The 13,394-nt window shown below is 39.8% G+C and overlaps 2 protein-coding genes across 3 annotated transcripts; one reads left to right on the top strand and one right to left on the bottom strand.

Moving 5' to 3' along the window:
- The first annotated feature begins 2 nt into the window (after positions 1 to 2).
- ttc5 (tetratricopeptide repeat domain 5) lies at positions 3 to 6,790 on the top strand. Of its 2 annotated transcripts, XM_085451140.1 has the most exons (10): positions 3 to 69; positions 153 to 258; positions 2,016 to 2,148; positions 2,244 to 2,455; positions 4,577 to 4,727; positions 4,820 to 4,911; positions 5,032 to 5,235; positions 5,868 to 6,082; positions 6,197 to 6,341; positions 6,428 to 6,790. In XM_085451140.1, the coding sequence occupies exons 2-10, from the start codon at positions 196 to 198 to the stop codon at positions 6,545 to 6,547; spliced, it is 1,335 nt and encodes a 444-aa protein (XP_085307266.1). In that variant the 5' UTR covers positions 3 to 69; positions 153 to 195; the 3' UTR covers positions 6,548 to 6,790. The 2 variants fall into 2 exon arrangements, with proteins under 2 accessions (XP_085307266.1, XP_085307267.1); XM_085451141.1 differs by having other exon boundaries at positions 22 to 258.
- Positions 6,791 to 7,896: 1,106 nt separating this feature from the next.
- Positions 7,897 to 12,795, bottom strand: ccnb1ip1 (cyclin B1 interacting protein 1). The gene is made up of 5 exons (XM_085451142.1): positions 12,716 to 12,795; positions 11,586 to 11,884; positions 11,017 to 11,163; positions 10,653 to 10,839; positions 7,897 to 8,266 (listed from the first exon to the last, which is right to left on the bottom strand). The coding sequence occupies exons 2-5, from the start codon at positions 11,880 to 11,882 to the stop codon at positions 8,100 to 8,102; spliced, it is 798 nt and encodes a 265-aa protein (XP_085307268.1). The 5' UTR covers positions 11,883 to 11,884; positions 12,716 to 12,795; the 3' UTR covers positions 7,897 to 8,099.
- Positions 12,796 to 13,394: the final 599 nt, after the last annotated feature.

Below are 13,394 nucleotides of genomic sequence, written 5' to 3'. Positions count from 1 at the left end.
GGCGTCGCCGAAATTAAAAGCCCGTTTCCTCTGTGCTGAAACAGACTACACTCGCGATGCTTCCTTAAAGTAATTACCTTTCTGTGGCAGCAGACATACCGTATAGACTAATATCTAATAGTTATTAAGTAACTTGGCGCATTTTGTTCCAGCTCGCTGTCAGATTTTGCTGCTGTTCCATGGTCTAACGCAAAGATGGCGGAAGAGGAGAAGAGTGGTGAGGCTGTGGAAAACAAAGACGAGCTGCAGATTATGAAGGTAACTCTTCTCAGCGGAATCACACATTTATTCAAATGCTCCGACTGTCTCCAGCCTTTGTGCCCGGCTAGCTTCCCGTGAGGACGGTGTCATGTATTGCTTCCTTGGAGTCTCCAGAAACAACAGCTGGCTGCAGCTGTCACGCCGAAGAACAGATTTTTTTGTAGTAGCTTTAAGGTTTTCTGCTATGTCAGGTGCAGGAGTGCCACACTTACCCTTCTGTAGCTAGATTGGCCACAGATGTTTCACACCACAGCTTTAAACCACCAGATAACGGGCTGATATTCGCGCTTTGCTTTGATCTGTGCGCTTCTTGCTGAGTCACCACATTGTCAGGGTGCCTCTGGTTTAGTGCACCAAGGATGAGGAGTGCAGCTGTACTGATTTGTTCTCTGCAGGCCCTTCGATGGTTCGTGCCTTATAATGTTACAAAAACGAACTATTTCAATACCAATATTTCACTCTGGGAGTACTGTGTAGCAGACGTTCACTTAGGAGCGAAGTATGGTTAACTAGAAAACGAGAAAAAACTAACAGTGAACATGCAGTAACACAATACCGCACAAAAGTCTTGTACTAATATTTTCAGTGGTCTTGAGCAATAGTTTTCCAGGTTTTATGGAGGTCTTTTGATATTGGCTCCTTTTTCACCCCTTTCCAGTCCAGATCTTATACCTGACCATTTTCATAGGAATGCTTTTGTTTGTTTGTTTAAATGACTCCAAAGTGAAATGTGAATCATCCAAGCCTGAAAATGCTGTCATGTCTACACATAACAAACATGTTGACAAAGAACCAATTTTTAATTGTATCTTTAGGGACTTTTTTTTATCAGCAGCTTGTCACAAAAATGCATAATTTCTTCCAACTTCTTTAGTCGTATCTATGGAAAACGCGAAAGATAACAGCTTGACAGACAGAAAACGGTATTTTTGCACAAATGGGCGATTCCCAAAGAGGTATTAGCGTAAAACTATGCTATATCTCATGCATGGTGTGCAGTGTGTCCTTAAGAAAAATAAGGAAACTGAACAAGTGGTGGACGTATAGTAGATGGAACAGTAACTGAAAGTCATGTACTTAAGAAATAGGAAAAATGCGGTATGCCCACATACGTAACAACTGGACTGAAAATCAGTGGCAAAAGGTCTGATGGAGTGATGAACCCAAATTTTACATATGACAGTGTTTTTTGGTCCAAATCATTGTTAGTATGTACTGATGAGAGCCAGTGATGTTGACGATCTTATCAAAATTAGTGAAATTCTGAACACTGATAATACCGTCATATTTTGATCCATGTGGAAAAAGTCTGATGGGCAGTGGCTCCATTGTTTTTCTTCAGGGGTTTAGGATCATCTTCACAGAGAACAGAACAAAAGGCAGCCAGCATCCAAAGAAGAGCTTTGAATGTCATTAAAGAAGCCACAAGAACTATTCCCAAAGACTCCTTTTTTTTGCCTTTGTATACTGTATTTCCATATATGTTTATTAATTTTAATAAATCGCTGTACACCTGTTTTCTAACGTGGTGTAAAGAAATCTGCAGTGGCTACAGACTTTTGCACAGAACATTCGCAAGTGTAGTATAAACTGTTAGTACTAGTTAAATTATTAGTTACTCAGGTAGTTTCACTCCTCAGCAGTATTTGTTGATGTGTTGTTGTGTCTCAGTGTTGTACTACAGGCAGATGTGGTTAAGAGAAATGTGTTTTTGATCTATTTTTATGTCTGTTTCTTGTCTTCTCTCCCGACAGGAGCTGGTGGATGAGCTGTATAAGTTCAGAGATTGTTATTTTGAGACTCACAGTGTGGAGGATGCAGGACGGAAACACAGCGACGTAGCAGAGGAGATGGCACAAACGCTGAAGAAGCTGGAGGAAAAAGAAGGTAAGGGTCTCTTTAAATTAAAAAAAAAAAAAAAAAAAAAGTGAGTTAATTTGCAGGCTTTCATTCACAACTGCTCCGTTTACAACTTCCAACAGACGCCTTTAAACACAAAGCCGAGTTCTTGCTGCAAAAGGGACGATGTCTGAACGTGGCTCCAGACTTCAGTGCTGCAGCAGAGGAGTGTCTGTCCCGCGCGGTGAAGCTGCAGCCTGGCCTGGTGGAGGGCTGGAACACGTTAGGGGAGCAGTACTGGAAAAAAGGAGACCTGATCGGTGCCAAAAACTGCTTCACTGGTGCCTTACAGCAGGTAATGATGGAGAAAGGAAGGTTTGTCCTCTTTGGTTTATTGTCTTCTCACATTCCATACCTGCAAACACTCCTGCTTTTACCAGGTTACTCCATTTTTTTTTTTTTCCCCCACAATTTATCCCAGGAATCTCTTGTAATTCAAACTTTATTATGAATAATTGTTATACACATATTAATACATTTTCAGTTTATGTGATGTGACCCAAGTTTCCAGTTACTGGTGAAACAATCTCCACATTTCTAATCATTGAACCCAAACCAGGAAACACAAAATCCACTTCAAATTGGTTTGTGTGCAGCTGATCTCTGCTCAGGCAGACAGATCTGTTAGATTATTATATTATATTAGCTCATTATCTCCATAGTTGTTGGTCTGATGCTTTAATCGCAACCATAGTTAGTTATCTGAACAATCTGTTCAGCTCTTTGGACGTGTGTGATGGGTAGTTGTTGACTTTGGTAAAGCTGGAAAGTTTTCAGACTCGTCCATTCACACCACAAGAATCAGTAATACAAAAAAAGACCTTTATATACTTTAGTAAGCAAAGAAAATATTCAATAACTTCACTTTTGTGTTCTGTTTAATACTGTATAAAAACATAATGCTGTTTGCTAAAAACATGTAGCCATATTGTCAAAAACAAATCTACCACATTTTTAAAATGCCAAACTGTCGTTCAGTTCAGTTTTATTTATATAGTGCCAAATCACTCAAGGCGCTTTATATTAAAGACCCTGCAATAATACAGAGAAAACTCCCAGTCAGACGCTCCCCCTTTGAGCAAGCACTTGGTGACTGAAGGAAACTGTTTCCAGGGCCTAATCCGTGGATCGACTTCCTTCGAGGCGTGGACGTCTATCAGCAGAGAATGTCCCTTAGTCTGTAACACAGTCAAATATATTCTCAAGCAATATTCAAGCATGCCATTCAGCGTGTTAGTACGAGCTCGGGAGCAGCTTGGGAGAACAAGAAAACAGAGACTGCTTCAGATTGTCTTCCCAAATTGACTCAACTTTATTCACAAGTACAACAGTTTATATAGAGGGTAAAATTCATGAGACAGCAGATTATCAGTTTAAACCAGTACAGACCAAGATAAGGCAGCGTCTTCCTGCCCATGGGTGAAGAAGCATCCTTTGTGTAGTTTATTAGTTCAGCTACAATTGTGATTATCTCAGCGACATATTTTCAAGGCACAAAACAAAGAGTTCTTACATTAGTGAAATCTGAAACAAACCATTTGGCCTTCAACAGGCGTCTAAAAGATTAAGAAACTAATGTAGCTGAGGGAGTGATCTCTGTGGTATTTCAACCTTGTACCAGCCTGTGATTCTCACACATCAATTCTTGGGTCAAAGAGAAAAATAACTAAAACAAAGGGGCCTTATTGAATGACAGAGTTTTCCTGTATAATGTCACTATAAAACAATATCCAGTAAATGCTACCATGGTACTAAAATACCTAACAGTGACAGTGGGAAGAAAAAAAACTCCCTTTTAACAGGAAGAAACCCCTGGCAGGTCCAGACTGAGGCAGGAGCAGCCATCTGCTGTGACCTGTGGGGGATGAGGGGAGGGAAACTGGATAAAAGTGACACAGTGGAAGAGAGCCAGAGATTAATAATGAAAATTGACTGATACAATAGTGGTGTATAAGCACATTGTGAGTGAAAAGCAGGGATTGAAGAAGAAATGCTCAGTGAATCATGGGAAGTTTAAGCCTAAGCTTATTTCAGCATAACTAAGGGATTGTTCAGGGTCACCTGATCCAGCTATGCTTAACTATAAGCTAATAAACAACAAGTAAGCCAGCAGTCTGTGAGCAAAGAGCTCTAACGGGGCGATGCTGTACTATGAGGTCTTTAAGACGAGAGCCTGATTATTCAAGACTTTGTTTGTGAGGAGCAGGATTTTTAATTCAATTCTGGATAAAACAGACAGCCAATGTGGGAGAAATATGCCTGCTTTCCCAATCCCTATCAGTACTTCCACTGAAGTATTCTGCAACAACATCTGGTGAATTTAAAAGCTATTTCTGAGCATTAATCCAGATAACCTCTCCTATCCTTTCTGTTAGGATTCATTCATGTTAGTATGTTTTGTTTTCCACCTCTGTAGAGCAAGAACAAAGTGTCTCTTCGTAACTTGTCCATGGTGCTGAGGCAGCTGCCCGCGGCTGACAACGACGCTCACGGCAAGCAGGTGCTGGAAAGCGTGGACATGGCCCGGCAGGCCGTGCAGCTGGACGTGAAGGATGGGACGTCCTGGTGTGAGTAGAGTGAAGACAGACTGTGCTCTTTGTTAGAGATGCTAAAGACTGTTGGGGCATTAATTCATGTCGTTCTGCCTTTGTTTTTACAGATATCCTGGGAAATGCCTACGTGTCGCTGTTTTTCACTTGTGGACAGAATCCCCAGCTATCTCAACAAGCTCTAAGTGCCTACACACAATCTGTGAGTACAGACTTAAACGGATACACACCAGAGGGAATACCGATAAATAATAAAATGAATACCGTAAATAAATAATCAACATGCGCATCTGTATTTTATTCCCGTTTTCCTCCTGTGTAGGAGACGGTGGATCGAGCTGCCTCTTGTTACCCAGAGCTGCATTTCAACAGATCCACACTGTTCCAGTACGAGGAGATGTACGGGTCTGCGCTCGCCGGCTACAGTCGAGCCGCCGAGCTCGACCCCGGCTGGAAGGAGCCACCAGAGAGAGAGAAGCAGCTGCTGGAATATTTGGAGAAAGTGACCGAACTCCTACAGAACAAGGTAGGAGACTCTTTACAAAAGTACCGGCATACTGTTTATGTCCTGTTACAAAAACGTACAGAAAAGAAGTCGGTGAAAATCATGCTGTGATTTGGTCGTGCTAAGAGTCTCCAAGGTGGTTTATCAGCCACCACCAGATTTAATATTATCAATGACTAAGTATGCTCTGACATGCTGATGCTGTAAAATACTCGGTAATACTCCAAAATGTTAATGATTGACATGTAATCAGTGGCAGCAAAGCGATATCTGTCTAGAGTAAAAGGGTAATCTAAATGATGTAGCTCTCTACTCCTGACACAAAATAATGGCTACAGAAATCATGTCATTGAGTCAAGTATGGATTTAAAAAAAGAAAAGAAGAGTAGAGTTAACTGAAGTGGTTAAACGTAATTCAAGTATTTTAAGATCACATAATTTCTTTAATGTCATCTTTGTATTACACACGTTGTCTTTATTGTTAGTCGTAGTTATGTGTATGAGTAGCACATGACCTTTGAGCCTGTTTGCTTCCACTGTTATAAATGCTTATCAGAGTGACATACAAGTCAGTTTTTTACCACATGATGGCAGCAAAGAGCACATTTGACTCTAGTTTTTCCCTTAAGCTTCAGTCTGCCTTGTGTGTTCAGGGGAAGGTGAAAGCCCGCCGGTTACGGACGATGCTGTCGAACCTCAACACGTCTGCTTTGGGCCCCTGCTCGTCTCCTCAGTTTCGCTCCCCGGCAGGCCGTGTGGGCAGCCTGGAACCCCGGACACTTTCCTCCCTGACACATGGCCACAATGCTGGGGTGGCCGCTCTGGGGAAGGTGGTGTTCAGCCTGGCCTCTGAGGGTCGCATGGCCTTGTAAGAGAATCTTATTTAACAGTAATGGTCCTTTAATGCACGTGCAGCTTGACTCTGGCTGTAAAAGTGAAGTAATGTAAAATCTTACAATCTTCTTTTTTATTTTTCCTCCAGTACGTTTGGCATGGTGGACAGTGAGGAGACTTGTATAGTGGTGATGGTTTACAACACAGCAGATAGCTGGGGCGTCCTAATAGGAGATTCTGTAGTCATTCCTGAACCTCAAGTTAAACGACACAGTATAACCCATAAAGATAAGGTAAGTGTTGCATTAATGAATGCTGTTTACAATCAACGCAATAATGTCTGACTGAGTATGTGACCTTCTCCTGTCCTCTCTACCAGTCACTTGATTTTAGAAGTATACGAGTGGACTCTCCTCTGCTGCTCATCGTCAACGGCAAGAAGCAAAACGTTAAAAGTCAGATCGCTGCCTCCGTCAGCTACAAGCCTCAGAGCGAGTGAAGCAGACTGAAAGCCCAAGGACCAAGCTTTCTCGTTTTCTCTCTTTGCTGGATTTTGAAGCATTTGTAGCAGTTTTATGCAGATCTGTAAATAGGACACCGTGTTACATTTCTTTGTATTTATAAACCTTTTTTATACTCTGTGGGTGTGGGGCCGAACGTGGGTTATCTGTAAAGGAAAGAACCTGTGACGTGACAGTTGTGACCTCAGTTTAAAAAATAAAAAAATAAAAAAAAAAAAAAAGGGAGAGAGAAAAAATATGTATGTTTAAGTGTATTTTTTTTCTTGTATGTTAAAACTAAAGTTCTCAAAAACAAGACATTTTGAGTTGTCCCATAAGTAGTACTTTTTTTTTTTTTTTTGTTAAAAGTAGTAATGTAACAAAGCCCTTGGTGAAACTGATGCAACTGAATTAAATTCAGCTGTCATTATGATTTTTAACTTTTTTTTTTTTTTAAATTTAAAGTTGTGACATGGCCTGATGATCAACTTTCAGCATGCTGTCTATCCACTGTAACTCATGTTTCCACAAACCAGTTTTTATGGCCTGGCTTGCACTGCTTTGGTTTTGCAGTGAAAAACTCATTCACATCACATCTTGGATCCCAATAAAGAACTGATCACAGCTCAGGTTTAAGGCTTCCTGCTTTGTATAACAGGATGCATACAGTGATGTGAAAATGAAGGTTTTCTACAGGACTACACGATTATGCAGTGACCCAGTCAAAGTCCAGACCTCAATGAACTGAAGCATGGCTATAAAGAAGAGTGGGCCAAAATTCCTCTACTACAACAGGAAAGGCTGATAAAGTCATACAGGAAATGATTACTTCAGATTATTGCTATTAAATTTCCACAGCACTGCATGAAGTGTTTCCAGAAGCAAATCTTTTGTAGCATTATGTAAATTAATAGATACATTTAAATGGTCATGCTGCATGTAGTGGAAAACAGCAGAATCTGATAAACCTGAAAAATCCCATAAAATCTTTGTTCCAAAATAAAGTTTTAAAAATCTCTTCCCCTAAAGTTTTTCTTCTCCCTCATCTCTGATGTTATGAAACTTTGAGGATCCAGTGGTGTTGTGCCTCTTTCTCTAATAAATCCTCCGACTGGCCACCTATACTGTTTCTTAATGATTATTGCAAATCATCAATATTCATTATGTGAATCTGATGACACAGAAATGTGAAATGATCCATTTGTACTTTCTCTTTTAAAGCTTTACAACTCTTCATTACTTTATAATCCTATATTTAAATACAGAAATGAGGAAAAAGTGATTGCACCTGAAAGCTTTTTGTTAAGCAACAGATAAGTGTTAGGTGTAAGACATAACTCTGTGAAAATATGCTTGAGATTTTTATTATTTACTTAGGAATAACATGTAACAAAATATAAAATGAAATCCCATATTTGTTAATACTGTTAAATACATATTTATGGTTTGAACAGGAAATAAACAGTGCACAAAATAAGAGCAAACGTCTCCTGCTAAAGTGAGTACAGCAGAACAGAGGAGAGTAACATGGATAACTGCAGACTGCTGCTCTCAGTGCCTCCTGATGAAGGGCCGGCATTTATCCCTGCCAGGGGAGCTGAACTGGAAGAAGGTCTTTCCTCCATCAGCCTCCAGGGCGGACAAGAATCGACTGTCCCCTTCAGGGCCGAGGGACAGGAACGGAGGGCTCCTCTGAGGAGTCGCATGCCGAGCCACCCCTGAGTGACACACAGGAGGTTGATGGATGTCTTTCATTGTTATTCTCACTAAAAATTCCCTTACATAGACATTCAGCTCATTACTCCTGCTGTTCTTTCCTGATGACAAAGTCTTTTTGATAAAAGCCCTGTCTTCTTTCGTTGCCATTAAGCATTATTCTTTTACCCTGATTCCTTCCTCTTCTCATTCATCAACGTGAGCACAATGTGAAAGCTGATTTTATGAAAGCAGAGTCCTTATTTATCTTTGTTTTCTGAACATAAGTGATATTTTACTATGGACTTTAGTAGTTTTTCTGCCAAAAAGCAAACAGCTTTAGTTAAGTGCAGGTAATAGAGGCCATAATGACATCTTCACATTGTTTGTGTACTCAGCCAACAACAAAAACTTACTGCTTCTTACCTAACAACATTTACTAATAATGCCTTTAACATTTAGGCATCATTAGTAAATGTTGTTAGGTAACACTTTTAAAAGGCATATATTATATATATTATTATATCATTATTGTAACTGTCCCTGAGACAGTTAAAATAATGTTGGTTATTTCATGTTTCTGTGATAGATTCATGCTTAATTTAGTTCATTTATTTACAAGATAAGATGATAAAAGTGTAACATTAATTTAAAAAATATGTGATTACAAAATATGGGTTTGTTAAATATGTAAAGTGCTGTAAAGTTTGTATGAGGCAAAGTTTGTAATTGTCACATGACCAGAGTTTGGTTGAGAGCACAACCATGGCATTGTGTAGCTAGCATGGATACATGGCTACAGATGCATCTACAGCCTCAGCGTTAATGTTATTCTGCATGTGGTCCAAGAGGCGCACACGGTATGGTTTCATGTATATTGTTTGTATAATGTTGCATACGTGTTCTACACTGGTAATGAGAGGACATTTTTGTGATATCCATTATTGTGCATTTTTCTGTTCTGCTTGCACAAGACTGTTTATGGACACTGATATGAGAGACTGATAAGCTCAAAACATTTATGTTGTAAACTTTGTGTTTCTTCAGTTTTCACGGTGTCTGAAGACAATAAGAGTGAGAGAGAGAGAGAAATAAATTTCCGAAGACATCAGTATGATGCGTGGCCATTCTTTGTTGGACCCCTGTAGTTACAATTATTATTAACAGAAGTTATGTATTGTATCATATATTATTAGCCTCGTGAAAAACTGACCTTTGATTGCACAGACCACTACTGTGCAATGATGTGTTTTAACTTGTTATGGTCAAAGTCTGTAAAATCAAGTTAAAACTGAGGGTTATCTTCCAATTTACACACAGTTTAACACTTCAGCAAGGGTTTGGAGATGGATATACAAAGCTACTGCAGTGTTTCCGAACCAGAGTGAGAAACACATCAAGAAATTCAAAGAGAGCCACACAGAGCAAGCCTGGCAGAGATAGGAAACAAAATGTTTAATATAAGTCTCTGGAAAGAAAACTGGTACGAGATGTGGCTAAAGACCTCAGAACAACTCTGAAGACAAAAGGGAATGACTTTGCTAAGTCTGGAAATTGAATTTGTTAGTTTAGTTTAGTGCCTGCACAGGAACGGACTGCAAGGTTGCAGACCAAGAAAAACTGAATTTTTGCAGAAGAGACACTTTCAAGACAGAATGAAGTGAGGACAACCTGGAGAATAATTATGGAGACTGGAGGCACTTTCTTTAGCCACAGAGATGCTGCTTATGTTTGGAGAAAGCAGGGAGAGGCATATAACCCAAAGAACACGGTCTACACAATGAAATACGGTTTAGGAAGCATTATGCTTTATGCACGCTTTAGTACGTCCGGAACTGGGAATCTCATCAATGTGGTAGGAATCATGAAGAAAGGACACGTGACGATTCTGAAAGAAAACCTGAAGCAATCAGCAGCAAAACTGGATCTGTATCGCCGATTTGTCTTACAACACGACAACGACCCAAAACATAGTTTGCTCCTGGTCAAGAACGACCCCCAGATAACCAAAGTGAACGTCACTGACTTGCCTGCGCAAAGCATAAGACCAAGGTTCATGCCAGAAGACCAGCAAATCTGGAGAGGTTTTTGAGATGTACCAAAGAAGAATGGGCTGGGACAGCTCAGGACACGTGTGCGAGACTTAATAAAACTAGCACGGTTGGAAAAGCTGTGTTAAAAATTCCCTGCCCTTGGTTAATACTGATAGGGGGGCTAAAATTCTGTCATTTGTGATTAAGTATAAATGCTGCTGTTCATATTTGAAAACAATATTATGGTTTGACCTTTAAAAGTGAAAATAACTAGTCATGTCTGTGTCCATTATCATAAACTAGTTGCCAAGCCTTCATCTCTGTCCAACAATGCACCTTTAAAAACTACAAATGAACAACAATGTGCTGACATTACCGGCATTATTATCAGCGTTGTAGTCTTGATGTCCCATTTGTTGCTCTGTATGTCTTTCTCCAGCACCCACCACCATGCTACGCATCCTCAGAGAGTCGTACAGCCCCTGTAGTTTCTGGTACTGCCGGTTTCTCTGCATCAGCTTCTCAGACACCTCGCTGTAATTCCTCTTGTACTCGTCCATCATCTGGCCATCAGGATACAGAGAAATCTAGTTTTACTCTATGTATGTCTTCAAGATTCACAGTTAAGACGACCACGTGCTCCTTGTAATTTTACATCTTAGCCTTTGAAGCTATTTTACACCAGGTTACAAGTTTAGTGTATTAATGTCTTGTGTGGTGATGAGAGTTGTGTCATTTACTTTCTTCAGGGAGGCGATTTCTCCTTTCAAGGCGGTAAGCTCCAGTTCTCTGCTCTGGTTCTGCTGAGTAAGCACCTTCTCCATCTGCTTCAGCTGTGATTCGGCCCGTGACAGACTGTACTCTTGATAGATACGCTCTTGATGCACCTGCACACACCAACACTTACACGCTACACAAGATCTGACTAACATAAACGGACCGTCAGGGTTTATATACGAGGAAGTACACGGCCAGCTGAGCACCTCGGAATCAGCTGATTGTTTACCAACTCACCTTTTTCATCATTTTAATTCTTTAAATAAACAGAATCTCAAATTTAGCATTTAGCATGAGTTAAAAAATAATTAAAAAAGGGGAGGGATCACAGCTAGAAAATTATCCTGGTTTCAAGCGTAGATAAAAAGAGACAACTTACATTCTGTAACTTGTTTTGATCAGATGGGCATGGCATCATTACATATGCTAATGCTACTTTACGAATAAAAAATTAGATTTTTCTGGGATGATGTGGGAGCTTCTCTCACACTTGTCTGCTTTTGTATTGATTGTTCACATGGAGATACTTGACCTGATAGCTCCAGAAGGCCAGAGCACGGGAACTGATGTCCAGCACTATGTCTGGTCGCAGACCTGTCAGCACCATCGCTTTATACTCCTCAGAGGGCGACAGCTCCATCCTCACAATGTCCAGCTTTCCAGACAGTGCAGACGAGCATGCAGGGCAGATGACTGGAGAACAGCTGAACTTCTCAGATCCGTGCTGATCACAGAAAACATGTGAGCACGCTGTGACCCAAGCGAAGGCGCTCAGCTTAGCGCGACACTTTGGGAAATTACACAGGAGGGTGTCATCGCAGATGGACATGCCTTTGTAAAGGACAGTAAAAAGTCATTCAGAGAAAAAAACTACAAAGCAAAAACATGATGTCCAAAGACTAACAATCAAATTTCCATAACACAAGGCCCAATGCGATGCAGGAGTAATTTGGTCTTTGTTTGAACTATTTTAATCACAATCAGACATTATTTTAGAGGTCTACATTTTACTTTAATCTGAAACCTTTGTATTAAAAACAAGGTGGACAATAGTTTTTATTAATACAGCTGCAGCTGGCCTTAACCTACAACATTTTGGTAATTTATAGGAGCTTATTTATTACATGTTTAAATAATTTTGTTCACATATTCCCACAAATTGTTTTTATCAAGTTTTTTGTAGGTACATATTTCATGTACCTACAAAATGTTCATCAAAAGCTAAGCTACAGTAACTGTATGGGGGCTAAAATAACTCTATAGATCCCACGTTGGATAAATGTACTTTTTACAATGGAATAAAGCAAAGGTTATTATTTGTAAACACTGAAACCCTTTTTTATTTAATTTGTAGTGGCTTATAATATATATTTATGAAAAAATAAAACTGTTAAAATACAGTTTTGTTGTATAAAACGTAAAAGCTCCGCTACCCAAAATTGAGCAGCATTATCGACATTAGATGCTAGCACTAGAAGGTTAGCTAGTGAAAGCCTGAGGCACTCTGCACTTGCTAATAACAAGCTCGTTAAAGTGTCATTTCAACCTTTTTTTTCCTTTAGCAGACTATTAAAAAATATATACTTTCGACATTATACACACGGACCTTAACACAACCCTAAAACACTGGTAAAATGGCTAATTTCAAAGACCAAAACCTACCGTTAACTCTTTACTCTGAAGATGACCCCGCAAGTGACATCACTGCTGAAATCTGATTGGCTGATACAGCTCAAGCTCTACCAATCACGATGGCAAAACCTTTAGAATAACTCACAAAGTTAGGGCCAAACTTTTAATGTAAATCTCAAGCAAGATTTGTGTTATTATTATTATTATTATTATTATTATTATTATTATTATTATTATTATTATAACATAAATCCAGTGAAGCCCTACAAACTGTGGTGTGGAAAAATAAACAACAAAATAAATAAAAATTAGGCCTACATGACCACTGGTAGCTACCACACTAAGCTACAGTAAGTTCAATTCTGAATTTGCAGAAGAAGAGGATGACCCCACTCTACTTTCCGGATTCAAATTGTGTGCAGCAAGAATGTTGGAAGTGCCATCTACTTTGCTGTTGTGTGCTTGGAAGGCAGCATCAGTCCCAGAGATGGCAGCAGGATATACAAACTGATTCAGAAGGCAGGAACCATCGTTGGCAACAGGTGGTCACTGAATAAACTGCTCTCCATAGTGGCAAACCCATCTCACCCACTCCACTCCACAGTAGTGAGCTAGCAAAACTCATTCTCTCTCAGACTTGCTCAATCCGCCTGCCGTAAAGAACACTTCAAAGAATTCCTACCTCATTCCTGCCATTCTCTGTAAAACT

The sequence above is a fragment of the Copadichromis virginalis genome, linkage group LG3 (genome assembly GCF_057382275.1).
Source record: "Copadichromis virginalis isolate Kocher_CV1m ecotype Utaka linkage group LG3, C_Virginalis_male_GT1.1, whole genome shotgun sequence".
Taxonomy (NCBI): Eukaryota; Metazoa; Chordata; class Actinopteri; order Cichliformes; family Cichlidae; genus Copadichromis; species Copadichromis virginalis.
Note: the sequence above shows the minus strand (reverse complement) of the source record. Positions and strands in the feature narration are given on the sequence as shown.

Coding starts and splice junctions, on each gene's coding strand:
- ttc5 (XM_085451140.1), top strand. CDS start 196: ATGGCGGAAGAGGAGAAGAGTGGTGAGGCTGTGGAAAACAAAGACGAG. Junction 259..2,015: donor ACGAGCTGCAGATTATGAAG/GTAACTCTTCTC, acceptor CTCTCCCGACAG/GAGCTGGTGGATGAGCTGTA. Junction 2,456..4,576: donor TCACTGGTGCCTTACAGCAG/GTAATGATGGAG, acceptor CCACCTCTGTAG/AGCAAGAACAAAGTGTCTCT.
- ccnb1ip1 (XM_085451142.1), bottom strand. CDS start 11,882: ATGTCCATCTGCGATGACACCCTCCTGTGTAATTTCCCAAAGTGTCGC. Junction 11,164..11,585: donor TGGCCTTCTGGAGCTATCAG/GTCAAGTATCTC, acceptor TGGTGTGTGCAG/GTGCATCAAGAGCGTATCTA. Junction 10,840..11,016: donor AAATCGCCTCCCTGAAGAAA/GTAAATGACACA, acceptor CCTGATGGCCAG/ATGATGGACGAGTACAAGAG.